The following is a 23,162-nucleotide window of genomic DNA, read 5'->3' on the forward strand; positions in this document are numbered from 1 at the left end:
TCACAGTTAATTCAATTTAGCTAGTCATATTCAATTTCAGATTATTTGTGCATTAGGTTGCTGCCCAAATTGCTACTTGTTGGCTGGCAAGGAGCCAATTATCAGCCATGAAGACACGATAGGCTGATTGGCCTCCTTCCATCCTGTAAATTTCTAAGCTTTTCCAATTCTGTATTGACGAAATGTCTTTTTCCCTTGTAATGCTTAATGTCTGGTTCAAGGTATTGTAATATCCGAAATCTCTCAAATTGATCCAAATTTTTATATTTACATTAAAAGTCTTTAAACTGTGATGTAGAAACGTATTCTAATATTACAAAAAATGTACCACATTTGATATAAAATTCAAAAACTCCAAGGAGGGAGGGGTGGGAGAATATCCATCCAGACATGTACAACTTGCATCATCAATCCCTCCCTCCCTCCCGCACATGGCATACACATGGCTAGAATGACTCTGACACAAATGCATTACATCACATTTATTCAAGTTAAAGTCCCAGATGTCCATGTTAGGTTCATTCTCCCTGTGTATTTAGATCTGACTGCACTTTATTTTGTCTATATTTCTAATTCCTGCACATGTCTTAGTGTCGTCTACAAAGTTAAGATTTTTTTCCTTCATTCAAATAATTGACAAGCACAGTGAAGAGCAGAAGTTGCAGCAGGTTCCATGTGGGATTCCACGAGTGACTGCACCCCATGCAGAGCTGCTGCCTTTAATTACTGCCTCTACCTATGAGAATGCAAACAATTTGCTATCCAGCATAAAATCTTCCTACCAATCCAATGGAATGGATCCTGAAATGCTGCATTTCATCAAAGGCTTTTTGGAAATTGGCATACTTACACATATTCCATTAACTTTTAAAGGCGTCAGAAAATTCAACCGTTTGTGAAATAGGACCTCCATTTCCAACGGGCGTGTTGGGATTCTGTAATAACTGCTGCTGTTTCCAAGTGTTGATACAGCGCATCACTGACACTGTCTTACAACAAGTTACCTACAACTGAAGTCAAACTAAATGGCCTATAATTACTAGGTTCTGATTGCCTTCCTTTCTGAAATCTTGATAGCACATGGGCCTCTTTCCAGTCCATGGGAAAGATCCCAGATCTCAAAGAGCTTAAATATTTATTCTCCTGACTCACTAATACTGGAAATATTTTTCCTACAGTGATGGGGGGGTGGCAGTGGGAAGGAACTATTGCTGCAAACCCATTTGGGCCATGGGCTACTTTAGGAAAATTAGAGTGTTTTATAAGTAAGGTGAAATCCTGTACCATGCACAGTAGAGTCATAGAGTTATACAGCACAGAAACAGGCCCATCGTGTCCGTGCCGGCCATCAAGCACCTAACCATTCTAATCCCTTAGTAGTGATCTTATTGCTGAATACAGGTTGTAGTACCCAATGCATGGATTTCACATTATTGTAATGTATGTGTGAATGAAAGTCTGAAAATATCTTGCACTACTCACTTTCTCGGACCCCTCAATCCCTTCCTCTAAATATCTACCTAGTCCCTCTTGAATTTGCTGATATTGTTTTCCTCCACTGACTACCCAGGTGGTCTGATCCATATATTCACCGCCTGCTGTGTAACGTTATTACATTTTTTGCTTTCTACATTCCCTCTTTTGAGCTCAAGCCCATGTGCCCTTGTTGTAGAGTTTGTGATATTAAGCATATTATTAGGGTTCAATTTATCTATGTCCCCTAGAATCTTGAATACCTCAGGAAGCGTCCCCAGGCTAAGTTTTCTCCAGTGTAAACATTCCCAGTAACCATGGTATCTCCTCATTGCTCAGATGCCCAATTCAAAATATCTATTTAGTTACCTTTCACAATTCCCTCTTGCCAGGGCCAGGAAGTCTCCACAGCAGCAAGCTGATCAACATTGTACACATTATTTGAGGTGTGACTGAAGCAATGCTTTGCATAACCGCATTATCAATTTCTTTTTACTTGTTCATGGGATGTGGGCATTGCTGATAAGGCTAGCATTTATTGCCCATCCCTAATTACCTTTGAAAAGGTGTTGGCCTTCTTGAACCACTGCAGTCCATGTTGTATAGGTACACCAACAATGCTGTTACGTTGGGAGTTCCAGGACTTTGACCCAGCAGTCTTTTCCTGGATTATATGCTCTGTTTCTCTGGTTACACGTCCAAGATGATCTTTGTATTCTTTACTTTAGCCAGATACCTGTGCCAATGGTTTCAGCAAGCTGTCTACAAGTTCCCCACACTATTTCCTGCAAATTAATACCAATTAGCTTATATTATCACTGCTTATTCACCTTTCCTAGTCTCATTACTTTGAATCTATCCACATTAAATAACGTCTGCTCCTTGTCATCCTAGCTTCTTAATCTATCTAATTCCTTTTGCACTTGGTTAACTTGTTCCATGTTATTTTCAGCTGCCCCAGTTTATCAGCAAACTTGGAGAGCTTTGTTTCTGTCCTCTCTTCCAAATCATTTAGGTACATATTATAAGCAATAATCCAAACACAGGTCCCTGAGGAAACCCACCAGTTTTACCACCATGCCGATGAAATACCATCTATAACGCTCCTTTGTTTCCCCTGGTTGAGTGTTTTTTAAAAATACTCCATTAAATTCATTGGGCATAACCTCCTTTCCATCAGTTAATTATTTTAAACTCACAATCAGATAGATGCAAATAGCTCAGTACCTAAACATCATATGACTTTTACCTGTGTTGAATACTCTTAGTATTCAGAGGAGGGCTAAGTATTCCATTAAATGTTAAGGCATATTTTTGGCAAATAGCATGAAGTAAAAATAGAAAATGAGTAGAGCGAGACAATTTGTTTTTATTATTTTTTGTACAATTTTGTTGATAAAGGAATGCTTTACAATTAGCTTCTATAATGATGTACCATATTAATAAAGCACTGGCTTAATGCCTTACAATTACCATGATAAATTCTGTTGACATTTGAATATAGCAGAATAAACATTTCTATTTTTGAGATTGGGAATCTTGCCTCATGATTCATGATATCATTTACACTCGTGCCCAGTGCTTTTAGGAAGTGCATTACTAGATCTGAGTTATTGAATGTGTCGTTGGAGCAGCCAGTCACTGAATACAGTAAAGCCTTAGGCCCTGACAACAAGTACCAAAGACTAGTGTTCCAGAACCTATTATTTTAAATTTTATTTTAAATTGGGACTTAAAATTCATTGTTGGTACTCAAAGTACCCTTAGCCACTCTCTTTTGTATCCCATTATCGTTTTTCAGCATCTATGGTGAGTATACAAGTCTTTAGAACAAATTTACTTTGCTTCTTTCAAGTCTATGATTTTTTTCTTTAATCTCTGCTATCTTTATTACTGGTCTATTACCTTGCTGATAATACACAAATCCATTCTTGGGTAGTTTGAGTTTTCAATTTGCTTTATACAATACAAAGCTTTTCTCATTAGCTGCAAGAAACATAGGTTTGACAATATTGCAATACAGGAAAGAACGAGAATGGGGAAATACATATTTGAAATATGTTTGAAAATGGCCAACTGAAGTGGTAGTTTCATCATAATAACATGATAAAGTAAACATTGTTTCCTCTCTAAAACATATTCTATTTTATTCTCAGAACTATTACTAACTCTCCTCTTTCAAAAAGAAATTTCATTGGTTGATGTGCTCAGATAATTTTATCCTGGACAAAAGCTTATTACCAGCTTGGTTTCTTGAGACAAAAACACCATCACACTAGGATTGCAGCAGATCAAGAAGTCCCACTTTCACCTTATCACGTCTGCATTTATTGCCCATGAAATCAAGAAATGGCTGAAGGCACTGAATACAGCAAAGGCTTAGGCCCTGACAACATCCTGGCTATAGGACCAAAGACTTGTGTTCCAGAACTAGCCACGTCCCTAGCCAAGCTGTTCCACTACACCTACAACACTGGCATCTACCCGACCATGTGGAAAATTGCTCAGGTTTGTCCTGTCCACTAAAAGAAGGACAAATCCAAACCAGCAAAACACCACCCCATCAATCTATTCCCGATCATCAGCAAAGTGACAGAAGGTGTCGTCAACAATGCTAACAAGTAGTACTTGCTCAGCAATAACCTCACAGATGCTCAGTTTGGATTCTGGCAGGGCCACTCAGCTCCTGTAGCTTTGCTTCAAACATGGAGAAAAGAGCTGAATTCCAAAGGTGAGGTGAGAATGAATGCCTTTGATATCAAGGCAGCATTTGACCGAGGTTGGCATGAAGAAGCTGGAGTCAATGGGAATTGAGAGAAAACTCTCCACAGGTTGGAATCATACCTATCACAGAGGAAGATGGTTGTGGTTGTTGGGAGGACAACCATCTCAGCTCCAGGATGTTGCTGCAGGAGTTCCTCAGGGTAGTGTGCAAGACCCAACCATCTTTAGCTGCTTCATCAATGACCTTCCCTCCATCATAAGGTCAGAAATGGGGTTGTTCGCTGATGATTGCACAGTGTTCTATACCATTCACAACTCCTCAGATACTGAAGCAGTCGTACCCATATATATCAAGACCTGGACAAGTTTCAGGCGTGGATTGATAAGTGACAAGTAACATTCATGCCACACAAGTGCCAGTTAATGACTATCTCCAACTAGAGAGAATCTAACCATCTATCCTTGATGTTCAATGGCATTACCATCACTGAATCCCCCACATCATCCTGGATGTTGCCATTGACCAAGCTTAACTGACATATACTTGGGCTATAAGAGCAGGCCAGAGGCTGAGAATTCTGCAGTGGATAACCTACCTCCTGACTCTCCAAAGCCAGTCTGCCATCTACAAGGCACATGTCAGGAGTGTGATGGATTACTCTCCACTAGCCTGAATGATTGCAGCTCCATTGCTCAAGAAGCTTGACACCATCTAGGACAAAGCAGCCTGCTTGATCGGCACCCCATTCCCCCACCTTAAACATTCACTCTCTCCACCACCGGTGCACAGTGGCTGCAGTGTGTACCATCTTCAAGATGCACTGCAGCAGCTTGCCAAGGCTTCTTCAACAGCACCTTCTAAACTTGCAACTTCTACTACCTAGAAGTACAAGAGCAGCAGACGCATAGGAACACCACTACCTTCAAGTTCCCAAGCCACACACCATCTTGACTTGGTATTATATTGCTGATCCTTCACTGTCGCTGGGTCAGAATCCTGGAACTCCCTTCCTAACAGTACTGTAGGTGTACCTACCCCACATGGACTGCAGCGGTCCAAGAAGGCAGCTCACCACCGCCTTCTCAAGAGCAATTAGGGATGGGCAATAAATGCTGGCCTAGCCAGCAACGTGTACATCCCTTGAACAAATAAAAAAAAGACTTTAAAAAAAGCATTAAACGATCCTATGAACACTAAAAAAAAATTATAAATATGAAACTGACGAAAAAGGCAGGCCATCCTGCATTAGCATGATGATGGTGAAGTGAGGCATTGCAACACTCATCTCACCAGCATCATTGTTTCAGAGACAGGTTTTGTATTTTTCTTCAAATTCATTTTTATCCTTGCATTAACAAGAAATGTCTATACATATGGCAGTAATAAAAATTGACAAGGCTAATGGTGTATCTGAATTCTTACAGGAAATCTAATTTTGAACACTCTTCACTCTTCCTGCCATTGCAAGATTTATCATCAGTCAATCCTCAAATTTAATGCATTATTAGCCTTCCCTGTTTTTAAAAAAAACCCTGCTCTTGAGGTGTTGTGTGTGTGTGTGTGTGTGTGTGTGTGTGTGTGTGTGTGTGTGTGTGTGTGTGTGTGTGTGTGTGTGTGTGTGTGTGTGTAACACTGCCATGCAAGTTGAGTAAATGATTGAATAACATAGGTGGGAATTTGGGGTCAGAGTTTGTGGATTAGAAAAATGGGTATTTTTAAAAAAATTATTCTTATGTGGGATGTGGGCAGCGCTGGCTAGGCCTGCATTTATTACGCATCCCTAATTGCTCTTGAGAAGGTGGTGGTGAGCTGCCTTCCTGAACTGCTGCCGTCCTTGGGGAGTAGGAATACCAACAGTGCTGTTAGGAAGGGTTCCAGGATTTTGACCCAGCGACAGTGAAGGAACGACGATAGAGTTCCAAGTCAGGATGGTGTGAGGCTTGGAGGGGAACTTGCAAGGTGGTAGTGTTCCCATGCATCTGCTGCCCTTGTCTTTCTAGGTGGTAGAGGTCATGGGTTTGGAAGGCGATGTTGAAGGAGCCTTGGTGCGTTGCTGCAGTGCATCTTGTAGATGGCACACACTGCTGCCACTGTGCGTCGGTGGTGGAGGGAGTGAATGTTGAAGGTGGGGTGATGTGGTGGCAATCAAGTGGGCTGCTTTGTCCTAGATGTGTTGAGCTTCTTGAGTGTTGGAGCTGCACCCATCCAGGCAAGTGGAGTGTATTCCATCACACTCCTGACTGATGCCTTGTAGATGGTGGACAGACTTTGGGGAGTCAGGAGGTGATGGAATTCGCCACAGAATTCCAGCCTTTGGCCTGCTCTTGTAGCCACAGCATTTATGTGGCTGGTTCAGTTTCTGGTCAACGGTGACACCCAGGATGTTGATAGTGGGGGATTCAGCGATTGTAATGCCATTGAATATCAAAGGGAGATGGTTCGATTCTCTCTTGTTTGAGATGGTCATTGCCTGGCACTTGTGTGGTCCAAATGTTACTTGCCACTTATCAGCCCAAGCCTGGATATTGTCCAGGTCCTGCTGCATATGGACATGGGCTGCTTCAGTATCTGAGGAGTCACGAATGAACATTGTGCAATCATCAGCAATCATCCCCACTTCTGACTTTATGATGGAGGAAAAGTCATTGATGAAGCAGCTGAAGATGGTTGGGCCTAGGACACTGCCCTGAGGAACTCCTGCAGTGATGTCCTGGGACTGAGATGATTGATCTCCAACAACCACAACCATCTTCCTTTGTGCTAGGTATGACTCCAACCAGCGGAGGGTTTTCCCCCGATTCCCATTGACTTCAGTGTTGCTAGGCTCCTTGATGCCATACTCGCTCAAATGCTGCCTTGATGTCAAGGGCAGTCACTCTAACCTCACCTGTGGAGTTCAGCTCTTTTCTCCACGTTTGGACCAAGGCTGTAATGAGGTCAGGAGCTCAGTGGTCTTGGCAGAACCCAGTTGAGCATCAGTGAACAAGTGCTGCTTGATAGCACTGTTAGTGACCCCTTCCGTCACTTTGCTGGTCATCCGGAGTAGACTGATGGGGCGGCAATTGGCCGGGTTGGATTTGTCCTGATTTTTGTGTCCAGGACATACCTGGGCAATTTTCCACATTGCCAGCTATATGCCAGTGTTGTAACTGTACTGGAACAGCTTGGCTAGAGGTGCGGCTATTTCTGGAGCACAGTTCTTCGCTACTATTGCCGGAATGTTTTGTCAGGGCCCATAGCCTTTTCAGTATCCAGTGCCTTCAGCTGTTTCTTGATATCATGAGGAGTGAATCGGATTGGCTGAAGTCTGGCATCCATGATGCTGGGGACCTTAGGAGGAGGCTGAGATGGATCATCAACTTGGCACTTCTGCCTGAAGATGGATGCAGATGCTTCAGCCTTGTCTTTTGCACTGATGTGCTGAGCTCCCTCATCATTGAGGATGAGGATATTCGTGGAGCCTCCTCCTCCTGTCAGTTGTTTAATTGTCCTCCACCATTCGCGACCGGATGTGGCAGAACTGCAGAGCTTAGATCTGATCCGTTGGTTGTGGGATCGCTTAGCCCTGTCTGTTGCATGCTGCTTCTGCTGTTTGGCATGCGAGTAGTCCTGAGTTGTAGCTTCACCAGGCTGACCCCTCATTTTTAGATATGCCTGGTGCTGCTCCTGGCATGTTCTCCTACACTCTTCATTGAACCAGGGTTGGTACCCTGGCTTGAAGGTAATGGTAGAGTGGGGGATCTGCCGGGCCATGAGATTACAGATTATGGTTGCATACAGTTCTGCTGCTGCTGATGGCCCACAGCACCTCATGGATGCCCAGTTTTGAATTGCTAGATCTGTTTGAAATCTATCCTATTTAGCAGTACACTGGAGTCTCTCGATTTTGAGATCAAACACAGATTGAGAGTTTGCTTTACTGAATATTTCAGTTTTATCTGTAATGATCCTAATATCCCTTGGCTGATCATTTTAACTTTGCCTCCCATTCCTACCCAATCCTTTTCACCTTTAGCCTTCTAAGCACAAAGTAAACTGAGAACAGTTGCTTCTGCCTGCATGTATTGTAGCCATTGTATTAGCAACTAATAGACCTTGCTTGTCTCCACCATTAACCTGGCAGTTTCTCCCATTCACATTCCATGTTGTTTGTTTCTAGTTGTATGCAATTTTTTTCTATTTCTAATGTCTTTTCATTGCCTAACTAAAATGTTTTTTTTTACCTTGTCTTACACTTTCCCTTCCTTTCCAGCTTATTTTTAATCTGTTTACTATTTCTAGTTTTGACAAAGGGACATTAAACTGTCTTTACTCCTCGCTGTTGCTAACAGGCTTGCTATAACTTTCCAACATTTTGTATTTTTCTTTATAGTTTAAAGTTCAAAAAGCCAGTGGCCGAAGCTCAGGCTCTCAATAGGTTGTTTGACCATCCTCGTGTTCAGGGATTGATGCCTGCAAAGAAAGTGAAATAATTAAAAACAGGGAGAAATCACAAGTGAAAGAAATATTTTGGTTAGGAGTAAAATATTCCAAGGTTTTCAGAAGCTGATAAAGAAAGTATGAGTTTGAAAGAAAAATGAAGATCTTACATTTATATCGTGCCTTTCACACTCTCAAAACAACCCAAAATACTTCATAACCAATTAATTATTTTGAAGTGCAGTGTTTGTTCTTATGTAGACTAACATGGCTACCAATTTGTACCCAGCAATGTTCCACAAACAATAAGATAAATGACCAGTTCGTCTCTTTTTGGTAGAATTGATTAAAGGATAAATGTTGACTATTTAGACCAAGGGAGTCCTCCGCTTTTCAAATAATGCTACCCTGAAACTTGGAGTCGGACTTCAACCCATAAACATCTGACTCAACAGTGAGAGCCCGACTGATATTTACCATTGCATCATTGCTGCCAGTGCCCACATACATGATACCTTCAAGAACAAAATTGCTTCTAATTTGTTCTAGTCTACTAGTGTTGGTGTGTTAAACATCCATACCTCGTTTTGTATGTTCAGAAATTGTTGAAAGTTGACATGTTAAAAAAATATTTACTGTATAATTGATAGTTCCATGTTCTCACCATAAGGAATACACAACATACCTCAACTTCTGTTCACTAAGTCAAAACCACCAAGTAGTTATGGAAACTCCTGTAACTTTCCACATTCTTGCTGTCATTTCATGTGATTCTTTTTAATACTCAGTGGGTGAACTCTCCATGGTTGGGGGCGGTGGTGGTGTGTGTGTAGGGAATGGGGAGGACCTGTCACATGGATTCTCGTATACCTTTGCAATTAAAAACTAGGTGACTGAAACTCCAGGAATGAAACAACATAGAGTCACATGCTGTTTCCTTTGGGTTTTATTTTAAAGTAGAGCAAGTGAAGGTGAATTCAGTGATAGTGTTTAAAAGGACAGTGATGCATCTTTGAGGAGTTTGACAGTCTCAGCTCCTGAATCAGCCAGCTCTGAAAACTATGGTTGGAGGTATCGTTGAGGCTTGCAGAAAGCTCTTACTGTGGTGCAATATTTCACAACCTCTTATAGGCAATACAGTGCCATCTTTTTAATTTACTTTTTTCCAGAACTCATCATTTCATCACACGCTTATGAACATGAGTGGAAAACATTGGCCCCAATCTTGATGGGAGAGACTACACTGGGTGGGGTGGGGGGGGGTGCGGTTGGTGGCAGGTGCAGGGTACAGTTTCCACTGGGAAATTCTGACCACCTGGTTTCCCGCATGTTGTAGTTTTGTTTTTGCAGTTTCACTGCCCAGAAGTTAGCCTGATTGACAGACTTGGCTTCCAGTTGGGTGGGGACCACTCTGAAGGATGTTGCAGCTGCAGGTATGGCGCTTGTTGCTGCTAGTGGGAACGTTTGTGGGTCCAATCCCTAACCCTGGGCAGGGTCTGATCCAGGGAGTTCAGAAATCTGACCCCGGGGACGGGGATCTGATCCCCTACCCTAGTGGTGGTTAGGGTGCTAGGAGATGCACTTACCTTCTCCTCGAAGCTATCCTAACCTCCCTTCAGCTGCTAGGTTTCCCGAAGCCTGGGAAATCTTGCCAACCAGGGTTAAAGCTGCAAAGCAGTTTAAATCAGAGGCTAGTCAACCTCATTAAAATATTTAATTGCCCAATGCAGCTCTTGCCTGCCGCTTGTCTCACCTCCAATGAGATTTTTAAAGTTTTAACATCTCACTTGACCCCAACCCACCTGTATTCAGGGGTTCAGATTCAGTCCTGAAGTGGATTATAATCCTAGCCCTTTTTTGGGACCATCCAGTTCAGGCGTACTGCCCAGATGATCACTCTCACTTAAGGTTGAGAAAGACAGATCTCACAAACACTTGAATGGGTCTGAAGAACTGATATAACTCTCTCCAAAGGAAGGGAACCACCCGAGACCTATTACCGTCCTCCAGATAGCCTTTTTAACAAGGTTTAGCCAGATTATAACGACCCAGATATTATAAGGGTCCGGACATCTCTCCTCGGTAATGTACCCCCTCACTGAAGAGTGTACGGAGATGGGTTCATGAGTTTGCGATACAGAAGACTATATGAGACAATATCATTTCTAAATTATATAATTTTTATTAATGAACCAAACATTCAATTCACATTCTGTGGAAAAGTCAATTGCAACGTTAGTAGATCTAGGAAAAGAAAGTCTAATCTGCCGAGTATAGAATCCAATTATTAAGTCTAAATATTGTTACAGTAAAATATATAAGATATCTATCAACATTTAAGTTAATATTTACCTTAAATCCCCGAGTAGAAAGCTACAGAGTTTAGTGAGATACCTCTAGCCCAATTAAGGGGGGGAACTATCATCGGCGTGCCCCCAATAGCCCGTACCTTTATTGTGAGATACGTTGGAGTGAATCCAACAAATGTAAAGATTCACTGTGTGGTTCCAATATTTATACTGTTTCTAAGCTGCATAATTAATTTTTTTATGTATGGAGGTTTTACCTTTTTGTAAGTAGGTTCGTCCCCCTCTGTTTCCCAAATAAGGCTGTATAACTGTTAATTTCTAGTTAAAATCCACATTGTTTAAGTTCTAAGAAAAGGCTGAGCCAGCGGGAATCTGTGAGCAGAGATGCTGGTCAACATCCTTAGACCATCAGGATGCTGGAAGTTGTAAATGGTGGTAAACTTCCTAGTCACCCAATTGTGTTTAAAGGTTATAACTCAGTTTCCCGTATTGAGTGGACAGGTGATTTAGGTCCATCCATAGAAAATCATGTTATCCATTGTTAAACTGTGGTAACTTTCAATGTTTATTTATGAAACTTGTATTATCAGTGCCTTACTGAGGTGGTGATGTTCATGACTTTTATGAGCGAGTTCCTATTTTTCAGAACCTGCCATTCTGTTCTAGGAAGAGGCAATTAGGCTGCATCCTTGACCACAGGAGCATGTCCAGGCATGCTTATGAACTTTTAAGCTTTCAGGCAGATGAACCCCACTATTAATTTTTTAATCCCTATTTCATAGGGAAATAACTCTTCTAACCTTATCACCCCTTATTCCAGATTCCATCACAGCCTGTTATCAAACACTCTTCAGTAGTGACAACAACTCTTTAATAACTATTTAGCAGTCTCTACCTCTCTCTCCTCCTCCAAGACGCTCCTTAAAACCAATCTCTTTGACCAAGCTTTTGGTCACTTGTCCTAATATCTGCAAGGTTATGGCTGTTCTGCTGAAATGTTCCTTAAGCCAAGCAACCTTTTGAGATTATTGAAGCAATAAAAATATTGATGTCCTGTATTCCTACAGTTGATCTAAATTGGCCTGTGACTAAGCTGTAAATTTACTTGCTTTGAGTTTGAAGTATACAAAATGCTGAATGTCTGTAAATCTGACAATACAATGGAGTAGGTGCAGTATGGATTCTGCTTGAAAACAAAAACCACTGCATGGTATAGCTAGTCATGGGGCAAAGTAGCATCGACAGCATTACTGACAGTTAAAGAAATGGTGATTACAATTTTTAATGTTTGGAGTTGCATGTTTTCAGTGGAGGTGTAAGAGATTAAGATCTTTCATTCTCTTCACATGCATTCCAATTAGCTGCACTGAGCTGTTAAAAATTTCCTTGTAATCCAGTTTCAATAGACAGTTGCCATTTTATGTGTCCTGGATACATTTATAAGCAGCAACCTGATTTGGAGCTCTGAATCTAGGTAATGCTGCAGTTCAAACTGCTTTGTTTAAAATTGACAGTTACATAATTAAACCCATGTCCCATGTGAGGGAAGGTAATACATCAAAGTCATTCTTATTTTGCATATCAAAACAGAGATGTGATTGATGTATATGATTTCAAATTCATATTTGTCTTTGTTAAACTTACTGTGAAAATATAATTAACAGCATTGTTGCAATTTATCATAAAAATAGACTGATATTAACTCATCTGGTCTTTCTAGTCGATCTTTTTTATATTGGTACCAAGTGAGCTTGATCAAGACTCACTGCCCATTTATAAGCATCACAAAAGTAAGAATAACTGTTGATGCTAAATCCTATCGATCAGGGTTGTCCAACATAAGGTCCGGCGGGCCAGAATCCGGCTCGCCAAAGCTTTCTATCGATTCTAGAGTATCACTTTGGATCCTATACTATCTGATCTTGGAGGTTTTACCAAAAAATACAAGACACACCCACACACACAACAGCTACTTTTAGTATTATATAGAATCAGACAGGAAGTGATTGCTGCTTGGAAGCTGGGGTGGAGGTGAGGAGGATGCGATAATAGGGGTGACACTGCTTGGAATCCGCTCTATCCCATGCATGGATCCGCTTCCAGTTGAGTCCGAAGCTCAGATTCCAGGGCAGCGAGTGCAGGTGGTGGCCGGATCGCAGGCTGGAGCCTTGGGCCTGAGGTAAGGACAGAAAGCCCAGGGAAGGAGAGGCCTGAGGCCCGGCTGCTTTAGGGGCTTCAGCTGATGGATTTGGCCCGACCCTGCAGCCTCTGTCCCCGGACTGTGGTCAGGGTAGGGTGGGTTGAGGCCATGGAGTGATTTGAAAATAAGGACTAGCATTTTAAAATTGAAGAATTGTTGGATCTGGAGACAATGTAGGTCAGCAAACAAAGGGTGATGGATGAACGGGACTTGGCACGAGTTAGGATATGGGTAGCAGAGTTTTGGATATGCTGAAGTTTATTTAGGGAGGAAGATGGGAGACCTCCTGCGGAGCATTAGGATAGTCAAGTCTGGAGATAACAAAGGCTACTGCATGGGTTTCCCAGTGGTTGGGAAACTCGGCAGTGAAACAGACTGGTGAGCTGCCAGCTCCTGAAGGTAAGTGGCTGTTTCAGCACTCCTTTTTAAGCCATGAGGATTAGTTCTCCCCCATGGAAGCCTTCAGTCTTTCCAGCCCTGAGTTCCAGGCTGTTCCTAGCCTTCCCATTCACAGCCCTATTTTCCTCCCGATTGCCATCCTCAAGGGTCCCTGGCTGTGGCCTCCTGCGGCTAGTGTTTCCTCCCAACCCATCGACCAGTCTGTCTGTTTGGCTGGCTACTGGACAGGAGGCAGAGCTACAAGATGTTAATGAGGTCCTGCCATTAAGATTAGCAGGTCCTCTGCAACCCAGTCTTGCTGAGTACTTTGGACATTTGTGGCCTCACTCGCGATCTCCTGTTTCCTGTAAGTATCAGTGCCTTGGTCTAAGGACATTCAGAATATAAGAAATATGATGCTGAGCTTACTGCTGCCAGTTAAAGTTTTTAAAGTTCAAATACAGCTGAATCAAGCAGAGAAAAATGGAGCTACAGTGTTATTTCATGGGAAATAATCTGGAAAACTGGCATCAAACAGAGTCACTACATCTGATTCAAAATAATGCAAGACTAGCTCCCTGAGATAGGTTCACATATTTCTCACAAACTGAATGCTACTAAGATCCACTGTCTTAAACTAGTTATCTTTCAGTTTCAGTGTCAGAGCAACATGTAGACCATGTCAACTGGATGCACCTTTGCCATATAACTAGTCTCTTGTGGTGTACAAAGATAGCGTCAGGAAACTCTGATGAAAATATTTTAATTAGTAACTCACTTAACTATTTTTGATAGTATGTTCAAAATGTCAGTGTTCTGAATTGAAAGTTGTGAACAATTAAAAAAGAAATATCCTTTTGTGTGGTTGCCACACATCCACGTTAAACTGCTTAGTTTATTAAAACTTTTCTATTTTTCAGCAGACTAATAATTGGTTGTTTTTATCTCTACAGTGATGTACAGCCAACTGGGGAACCTGCAAGTAAGGCAAGGTCAAAGGTCGTCTCTAAGTTTTCTAGATTGAGCAGGACTCACCACAGGGAGACACGGAATCCTGAGCCTCAGAGTGGCGACTTATGACCTGTGAACTGACTAAAGATTCCAGCGTATTTCATAGCCTCCCTTTATTTGAAACATCAGATAACCTTTCAATACACAGTTGAGTTAAGCAGAGGAAGATAGAGCTACAGTGTTATTTCATGGGAAATGATCTGGAAAACTGGCACATTCTCATGGGTCTTACATTGTTGGTAACTTGGAATGCATTATTCGCTTTAAAGAACCATTAATATAAAATAAGATTCCCTTTCACTTGCACAGTTTGAAATGTTTACAGTCTGTATTGGTTATTTATTGTGGTGGCACAATCAGAAGATTTGTTTGTTGCTTTTTTGCCATTAATTCCGAATGCCCTTTCTCAAGCATCAGAACAATGTCAGCTTCTTAGTGTTCACTTGTTGAACGCTATAAAGACCATTCCTTTGCCAATAGACAATATCTTGGGGTGATTTGGGGGGTGGGGGGGAAGATTCCAGCATCAGTTTAAGAAAACACTGTTACCATATTTCACACCACTTTGATGCCAGAGTCTCAATTGATGAACATCAAACAGAAAGAATTTCAAGCCAAATATAATTTCTTGGCAATGAGAGGTGCTCGGTGCTGTTTCCCTCTCCCCCAGATACAAAAAAGGATTGAAGAGAAGTTTTATTTTGGTAATGACAAAGTGTTCAATAGAAACTGGAAGCCCATTTATTTCAGGATCAGTTTTTGAATGTAAAATGCGCACAATTTTCCAACTCTGAAATGCATTATAACTACCTGATTCTAGTCTTTCAGTTTAATTCCCAAATTTGGGTCCTTAAGCAGTTTTCATTGGTCATTGCAAATTTATATTGTCATTTGCTGTGAAATAACTGCAGTTTGAGATAGTCAAATCTTATTAGAGAGGATCAGTAGAAGTCTTGTCAGTTCACACGGATTCTTCTGAGAGCACGGTAGAGAGCAGAACAGTAAAAATGCTTCCACACACAAATAATGACTAACCCATACATATTGACCATCGCATCTAACTCTTTTGTAAGATTTTTTAGTAAGATAATATTGGCTTTATACTTAAATTTACAGTAAGGAGGAAAAGCTTGTATAGAGGTGTTAAATCAGTAACTGTTACAGTGAGCCTGGCACTCAGTGAGTGCTCAAGTCACAGTTCCAACTGCATGAAGACATGACTTAGGCACCACAGTTGGATGCACTTTACTATCTGCCAATGTAATACCCATTTTATTTTCTCTGAAGCCATTAACAAACAGTATTGTTTTCCACAATCAGACACAGTAGCCTTAAAATGAATATGGAAAGCAAATAAACCTATTCAAGAATAGCTTTAAAATTTAATTCTGCCGATATCATTTTTTGAAACTAATTAAATTAATGACTTTCCTGAAAGCAATATTATTTATTAGTTGTTATTTTAGATCCATCTTCTTGATACTTTCAGGTTTACGCTTTTAATTAAAGTATAAGTTCATTGTAACTCTCCCACTTACGAACAAATGCTGGAGCCTGAGGCGATTTTCTTTTATCAATATGCATATACGAGTTCTACCAAAATAAACATTGGTTGTAATAACTGTTTCTCTGAAAGTTTACATTGTAAGTGTGAATAGCATGAATTGCAATACAAGAAAATACTTTTCCTCTTGAATTCCATATTAGCTGTTACACCAAATGTTTAGTCTTTTTGCTTCAGAGTCTTTTTTAAACATTCTGATCAACAAGACCCAGTCGCAGTCACAATTCAACTTGGATAACATACTTGTCAGAATTGCTGATTAAGAATTGCCCACTAAGAATACCATCAGACCACAATGATTTTTTACTCATCTATTTCTTCTCTTCATTCAGCTTCCAAATTCCTCAAGTTTCCTAAACCAAACCAAATTTAAAAGCCTTGTTGTTTATACTGTAGCAAACCTTTTTGTTCTCCATTCTGCTGTGTGCTATCAATCTCCAGCTCCCTTACAGCCCAGTTCAGCCATGGCACTTCAATCCATTTTGCTAGCATTTTAACTGCCCAGACTTATCTATCTTTCCCAAAACCTAACTGTCATCTTCCATCACATTTTACATTCATCATCCAACAAGTTTGTGAGCTTGCTTACCCATTCAGTTGTATGCAGTCTTGGCAAAAACAAGCTTAGGTCCAGTGACAGAGAAATGGAGAGAGAGCAAACAATGAGCCGTGCTGACATGTTCTACAGACTCTTTGGTGATTAATTACTTAGGAAGAAGTTGAAGTCATTGGCTCTTGTGTTAGCATCTGTTCAGTTGTACATGAAGCAGATTAGACATGATATTAAACAGATTAATCTTTATCCTCTCAACGTGTGGGGAATGTAACATGCAAGTTATGTTAAGCACTGCTGTTAAAATTTAATTTTTTATTAGAAATGCATTAAGAAAGTGTTTCATTACAACCACTTCTGACTTGGCCATTTATAAGATGAAACAAATGCTACATGGACCAAAATGTGTTCTGGGAAAAAGTGTAACGTAATTTTCTAACAATAGAAGTGTATACATTCAGGACTCTCAGTTTAGGGGTTAAACAATAGTTGTGCCGGGAATAAATGAGATGTCCTGTTAAAAGTGCTTTTTTTTGCCTATGGGACCACAAAAACAAACTTAAGAATAAATAATAAATATGTATGAACATGATTAAGTGTAAGGTGCTGAACTTACTGTTATACTTTCAGTATGTCATCTTTAAAAAGTGTCCATTTTTGCGCTACTGGAACTGTTGGAGAATCTGTAATAGGTTATATGCAGAGTTGCCATGTTAAAATTCAACACTGGTTGTAACATCATTAAAGGGCGAGGAAAGTCTAAGGGGTAGACTTTCTGATTCAAGTGTTCCTGCCAGCCCTATCTTAAAAAAAAATGTAGAGTGATAAATACATGTCAATTTTCATGCAATCTCAGAGATAGATGTTTTGCACTGATTTCCCTACTCAACTCCTGTGGACTATTCAGTTACAAGGAGGAACCCTATGCATTCCAGATCGAAACTGTTCACTTCAGTGACAGCAATGATAAACCTGGGAACTGATCCAGAGACACCCAAACACAAGAAATCATTCCATTGGCTGGGTACGCCCCAGAATCAGGTCATTGACAATTGGCTCTCAGGTTGGTTGAAAGTTCTGGCCTCTATTAAATATATTTATTGCTGTATCTTTTAAGACCAAGTTAAAATGAGTATTTTGAGCAGAAATTTCTTTCTTATTTAGGAACATAAGAACAGGAGTAGGCCATTCCCCTTGTCACTGTAAACTTTATCTGCGTTGGAAAGTTTATTTGCTCTAAATGGCATTCTAATAAACCGGGGAAATTAACATAAACTGCTAAGAAAGATCAGACCAGCAGAAACCATAAGTCACTGACTGGAAAGGAGACTTTCAAAGCAAGAGGGGGTAATAACTTTCAGTTTGTCTTTGCAGTGGCATCAAATAATCACTGTACTGTACATGACATTTTGTGACTCCATAAATTCCAAAGTGCAGGCTAATTTTGTCAGTGTTTAGTATCTGCTGATGATTTCACCTTCCTAAAACTGGAAGCCCCTTGGTTACTGTTGTTGTACACTATTCATACAATAGATGGAACTGACTGCATAACATACAAGGAATGACAACATGAGTGGATTTTATCCAATCAGGTCTGTAAATTGTATTAGTGTAATATGGTGGTGGGTAACCACAGAGAATACTATTTATATAATGACAATTTTAAGAAATGTCAAGTAACTCTCATCATCATATTCAGCTTAAAGTAGACATTTACCATGAATACTGTAGAGTCTGACAACCTTCAATGCTTATTGGTGTAATCTGAAGTAACTATTGCTAATGCACATACGTATCGGCAAACCACAAGGGATGGCATAAAAATTTATGGGTCTGCTTTGAATAAAGGTTCTTTAAAAAAAATAATATTGTTAACATTTAATCAGATTTATTAATCCATGCACAGCTTTGAATTACTAATACTAATGATTTACAACCATTGTCACAAGGGGTGTTAAAATAAATCAAATGTTCATGGCTAATTGCACATTTTGATCTCTGGCAGCGATCACTTTGCATTCAGGAAACCAACTGACACCACACATATTTCTTGTTTGCCTCTTGGGAGTTGGAACATATTTGACTTTGCATACAAAGCCTAGATTTTAGTTTAATGTAAATTTTTATGTCACCTTTAAGTTTGCTGCCGGCAGTTTCTGAATAAAACTGAGCTAATGACTAATAAAGCTTCTGGGAGAAAATTTGAAATCAGACCCCCAAACTGCGACAGCTTGGTGCTCGAAGCTGCTTTTAATTCCCTCCTCTTGATTATTTGTTTAATTTCAAAAACAAGTATCAGTGATTTTAAGACATTTAGCCTAGTGGATGATAAAAGATCATCTAATGTCTAAAAAGACAAATGAAATTGAAATAAATTGCGTGAACATTCTGTGTGATTTTCTCTTGCTAAATATACAAATATTCATCAGTGTATCATTTTGAAGTGTCAATAGCTTAATAATGGAAAAGTAGCTTGTAAAGTTAACCACAGCGGTCTTTACATTGTTAAATTATGCCAGGCAGTAAAGAGTCAATTTTAATTCTCGATGGGTGCGGCCGGCAATCCCCTGCTGGAGCCTTCATTGGGGCCCAGCAGATTTTAACTGCCTGGCCCCATTTGAATCCCATTGCCACCAGAGAAAGCAGCAGCTGGCTGATAGAGGTGGTTTTAGGGTGGACAGCAGGGGAAGGGGTCAGCAAAGATCAGGCAATCCACCGACACAGATAGTAATTCTGGCAATCGGGGTGGAGGTGGGTGATGTGGTGAGGGTATTGTAGCTGGGGGAGTTGGGAATCAGAGGCCCAGACTTGCCTTGTGCATCCTGCTCTTTCTAAGCCCACTAAGGGAAGTGTACCTCAAGAGGCTCAATGACTTTCCGTCAACTTTACCTGGCAAGAACTGCTGCATTTTAAATGCATCTTTCCTGCCAAGTGGGGAAAGTTAAAGTTCCCCCTCAAAAATTTATTGCCAAAGGCCAGTCTTCATAATTGAAGGTTATGGTGGCATTTTACCTTAACCATGAAATAAAGTTTAAAGACAATTGTTTGCACAGAAATTGTGATGTTTGTCAGAATGGAGTTGGGTCATTTTCTGTCACTTAGTCAAAACATACTTTTTGTTTTTAAAAAAAAGTCATTAATCTGATCCTATTTTTTTCCTGTTAAACTTTCTATACCTGATTAACTACAGTATTTAACATACATTTGCTATCCATCTCAGCTACTAATTTAATCAAGTACAAAATATTGCTGCGCTGCGCCCCTTAATATTTTGCAGTTGTTCTTTTCCTGAGGCTAAACTTAAGTGAGCAGACTTCTGCTGCATTGATCTTGGTGCAGGTCTATTCTGAATCTGAGGCCATGATGCTGAAATGAAAATGTTACTGCGCTTTAGTAATAATGGAATTTAATTTCATTTATTAATTGCAAAATAAACGTACTTCAGAAAAATCTCTTGATGAGAAAAACAGTGTGCAGCCATATTACTTTAAAATTAATTATAGTGCTTCTGCTTTTACTTTTCATTTTTCAATTTTTACTCCCTTTAATTAATTCTATGGGCAGTCCAACAGCTGGGGGAAATAGGGGGAGGGGGGTAACGGTGGTGGTTAAATTGGTCTTCACCGGTCGTGTGACATTATGGGTGAATTGGCAACATGTTTATACTGGTGGACACCAGTTTCACCCACATGTAGTCAAATTATGCTAGAACTTAAGGACAAGACAAAGTTTTCGAAAGGTTATGACCTGGGTTCAGTTCTGGGTACTGCCTGTGTGGAGTTTGCAAGTTCTCCCTGTGTTTGCGTGGGTTTCCTCCCACATGCCAAAGACTTGCAGGTTGATAGGTAAATTGGCCATTAGCAATTGCCCCTAGTATAGGTAGGTGGTAGGGAAATATAGGGACAGGTGGGGATGTGGTAGGAATATGGAATTAGTGTAGGATTAGTATAAATGGGTGGTTGATGGTCGGCACAGACTCGGTGGGCTGAAGAGCCTGTTTCAGTGCTGTATCTCTAAACTAAACTACACTATAATGTCATCTATCATTATATTTAACTCATTTTAAATGGAAAAGTATTGCTTTTATGAAAATTTCTAAAAGAATGTGACTAATCAGAAATTGACAGCGAGCCAGTCGGCATCTGTAAGAAGAAAAGATGGGTTAACATTTCAGCTGTATATTGTTCTTTGCAAAGTGTTCTCGAAACATTAACTTCCTTTTTATAGATGGTGACTGAACAACTGTATAGTCCTAGCATTCTCTGCTTTTATTCCAGCATTTGCAGATTTATTTTAAATGTCTGTTTCAAAATGCTTCCAGAGATCCCACTTCATAGTGATGAGTGCTTAAACTTCAGTTGGAGCTTTTTTATAGATACTTTTATATACTATTTAAACTTTTGCCTTGTTTCATTAAATTAAAATCATCAAGCAATAAAATTCTGTTGAAGATTTTGATTTCTTACTTCACAAGGAAAGTGCAAGGTTGCTGGAAGAGTTTTTTTTACTATTGCCTTATTTGACTTTTCTGTGAATTCAAAATGGGATGAAAATGCTGTACATCTGTCTGTTTAGGTGATGTGTACACTAAAACTGTTTATTCATTGGACTTCCTCAGTACATCATTACTTTGTTTTCCTTAAATTGAGTAAAAGGAAGTTTGGAAAGGCAATTTTCAAAATTGGATGAAATGAATTTTAAACTTTACTGCAACTGATTTGAGGAACTCAATGACATCATGTTTTCCCAGATTTGCAGAGGAGCCTAATAACTGAAAATGAATGTGCTTAGTGAAAAATCACCTGGGCTTGAAATACTTCACTTTTATAAATGCAATTTAAATGCCTTCAGTACAAATATGTACATATTTCATGAATCATTACATATATTTTAAGGAAACCGACATTTATACTCAACAAATTAGAAGCATAGTGTGCTACCATTATCTTCAACCCTGTGGGAATCTGATTTATTTTTCAGTTCTGTTTATATTTGTTTGCATGATGTGTTCTGTGCAATATTATGATGTAACTTCTATAATTATGTTGGTTTTAACAAATCATTTTTCACTCATATGATTTACCGGAAAGTAAACAATTTTCATTTCAAGTTTCAATTTGTGTGAAGCATTTATTTTCCTTTTGTTTAAGTTCTTTTGTATTTGTGCTCATAATGGAGAAAAGACAGTTTTCCACTTCACAAATCATGACTGTACTGAGCTGCATTGATTTGGATCAATAACATGTCTGGGATTTTAGTTGCAAAGCTAGGTTGGAAAAGTTGGGGTTGTTCTCCTTGGAGCAAAAGTGATTGAGGGGAGATTTGATAGAGGTGTACAAGATTATGACAGACTTAGATAAGTTAGAGAAGAAAAAAAACTATTCCCATTAACTAATGGTACAAGGACTAGGGGACACAGATTGAAGATTTTGGGCAAGAGATGCAGGGGGAATGTGAGGAAGAACTTTTTTACACAGTGGATGGTAATGACCTGGAACTCGCTGCCCACAAGGGTGGTGGAGCGGGGACAATAAAATTTCTAAAGGAAATTGGATGGCCATTTGAAGGAAATAAACTTGCAGAGCGGTGGAGTGGGCCTGACTGGGTTACTCTGCAGAGAGCCAGTATGGACCCGATGGGCCGATTGGCCTCCATCTGTGCCATAAATGACTCTATGGACTTACTGATCTCTCCTACATTATCTTGGAATGGCAGGATTATGCATGATGCCATTTTCCATAATGCACTCTTCCAGTAATATACTCAATAACACTAGCAACTCTTTAACATATCTAAGTACATTGGGACTGTTAATTTTAAGGAGTCTGTGGAATGATTGTGTCTGACATGCTGTGTTCTATTTAAATATTTTAGGTCACCTGCTGATAAAGCAGTGTTATATGATAGAACCTGCTGACTAGCCACAGGTGTGGCTAAAATGACACCATTTTAACCACATGCGCTAACTTAAATAGAAAATGCCTTACACAACTCACAACAGGTAAATATACTTCATGTGTATAGTTACTTAACAAATATCAACCACCATTCAGTATGTCTTTCTCTTTCACTAATGTTTGGAATCCTAGCGTGATTTTATCACTTTATCTTAGTGCAGCTTGCAGGTTTTTGTCCATCTGCTGTGAGCAATACTTTGACTTCTTCAGAGTTGTTGCTGAGAATGTTGACAGATAGTGAGACGTGCCAGAGAAGTCCCCTGCTTCCTATCCAGAGCACAGCTGGATGCTGCCCGTCCATTGCCATGACGTGACATGTTGGAGCTGCTCGTTATTGGCCAAGATTTATTCTGCTGCTCTGGAACAGTTATTCTGATTCGTTGAGCTGAGCAGGGTGACAGCTGCCCTCTTCATTACAAAGCTGCTGGTGTTCAGCATTTTCTCTTGTTGTACACAATTTAGTAGTTAACCAATAAATAGTTACCAATGAAGTAAAGCACATGCAACAGTCAAAAAAACAATCACTGCTTTTTGTCTAACCAACTGCACAGCAAGGTTAAAGTGCATACTGTG

General features: G+C 40.0%; 1 protein-coding gene across 3 annotated transcripts in view; it reads left to right on the plus strand.

The window, feature by feature from the left end:
- The window catches only part of snx29 (sorting nexin 29), a 659,344-nt gene extending 637,623 nt beyond the window's left edge, over positions 1–21,721 (plus strand). For all 3 annotated transcript variants that reach the window (XM_068056248.1, XM_068056249.1, XM_068056250.1), the window contains one exon: positions 14,458–21,721. In XM_068056248.1, coding sequence (XP_067912349.1) covers positions 14,458–14,584 — 127 coding nt within the window. In that variant the 3' untranslated portion in view covers positions 14,585–21,721. The remainder of the gene's footprint in view (positions 1–14,457) is intronic.
- Positions 21,722–23,162: the final 1,441 nt, after the last annotated feature.

The sequence above is a fragment of the Heterodontus francisci genome, chromosome 24, assembly GCF_036365525.1.
Source record: "Heterodontus francisci isolate sHetFra1 chromosome 24, sHetFra1.hap1, whole genome shotgun sequence".
NCBI lineage: Eukaryota > Metazoa > Chordata > Chondrichthyes > Heterodontiformes > Heterodontidae > Heterodontus > Heterodontus francisci.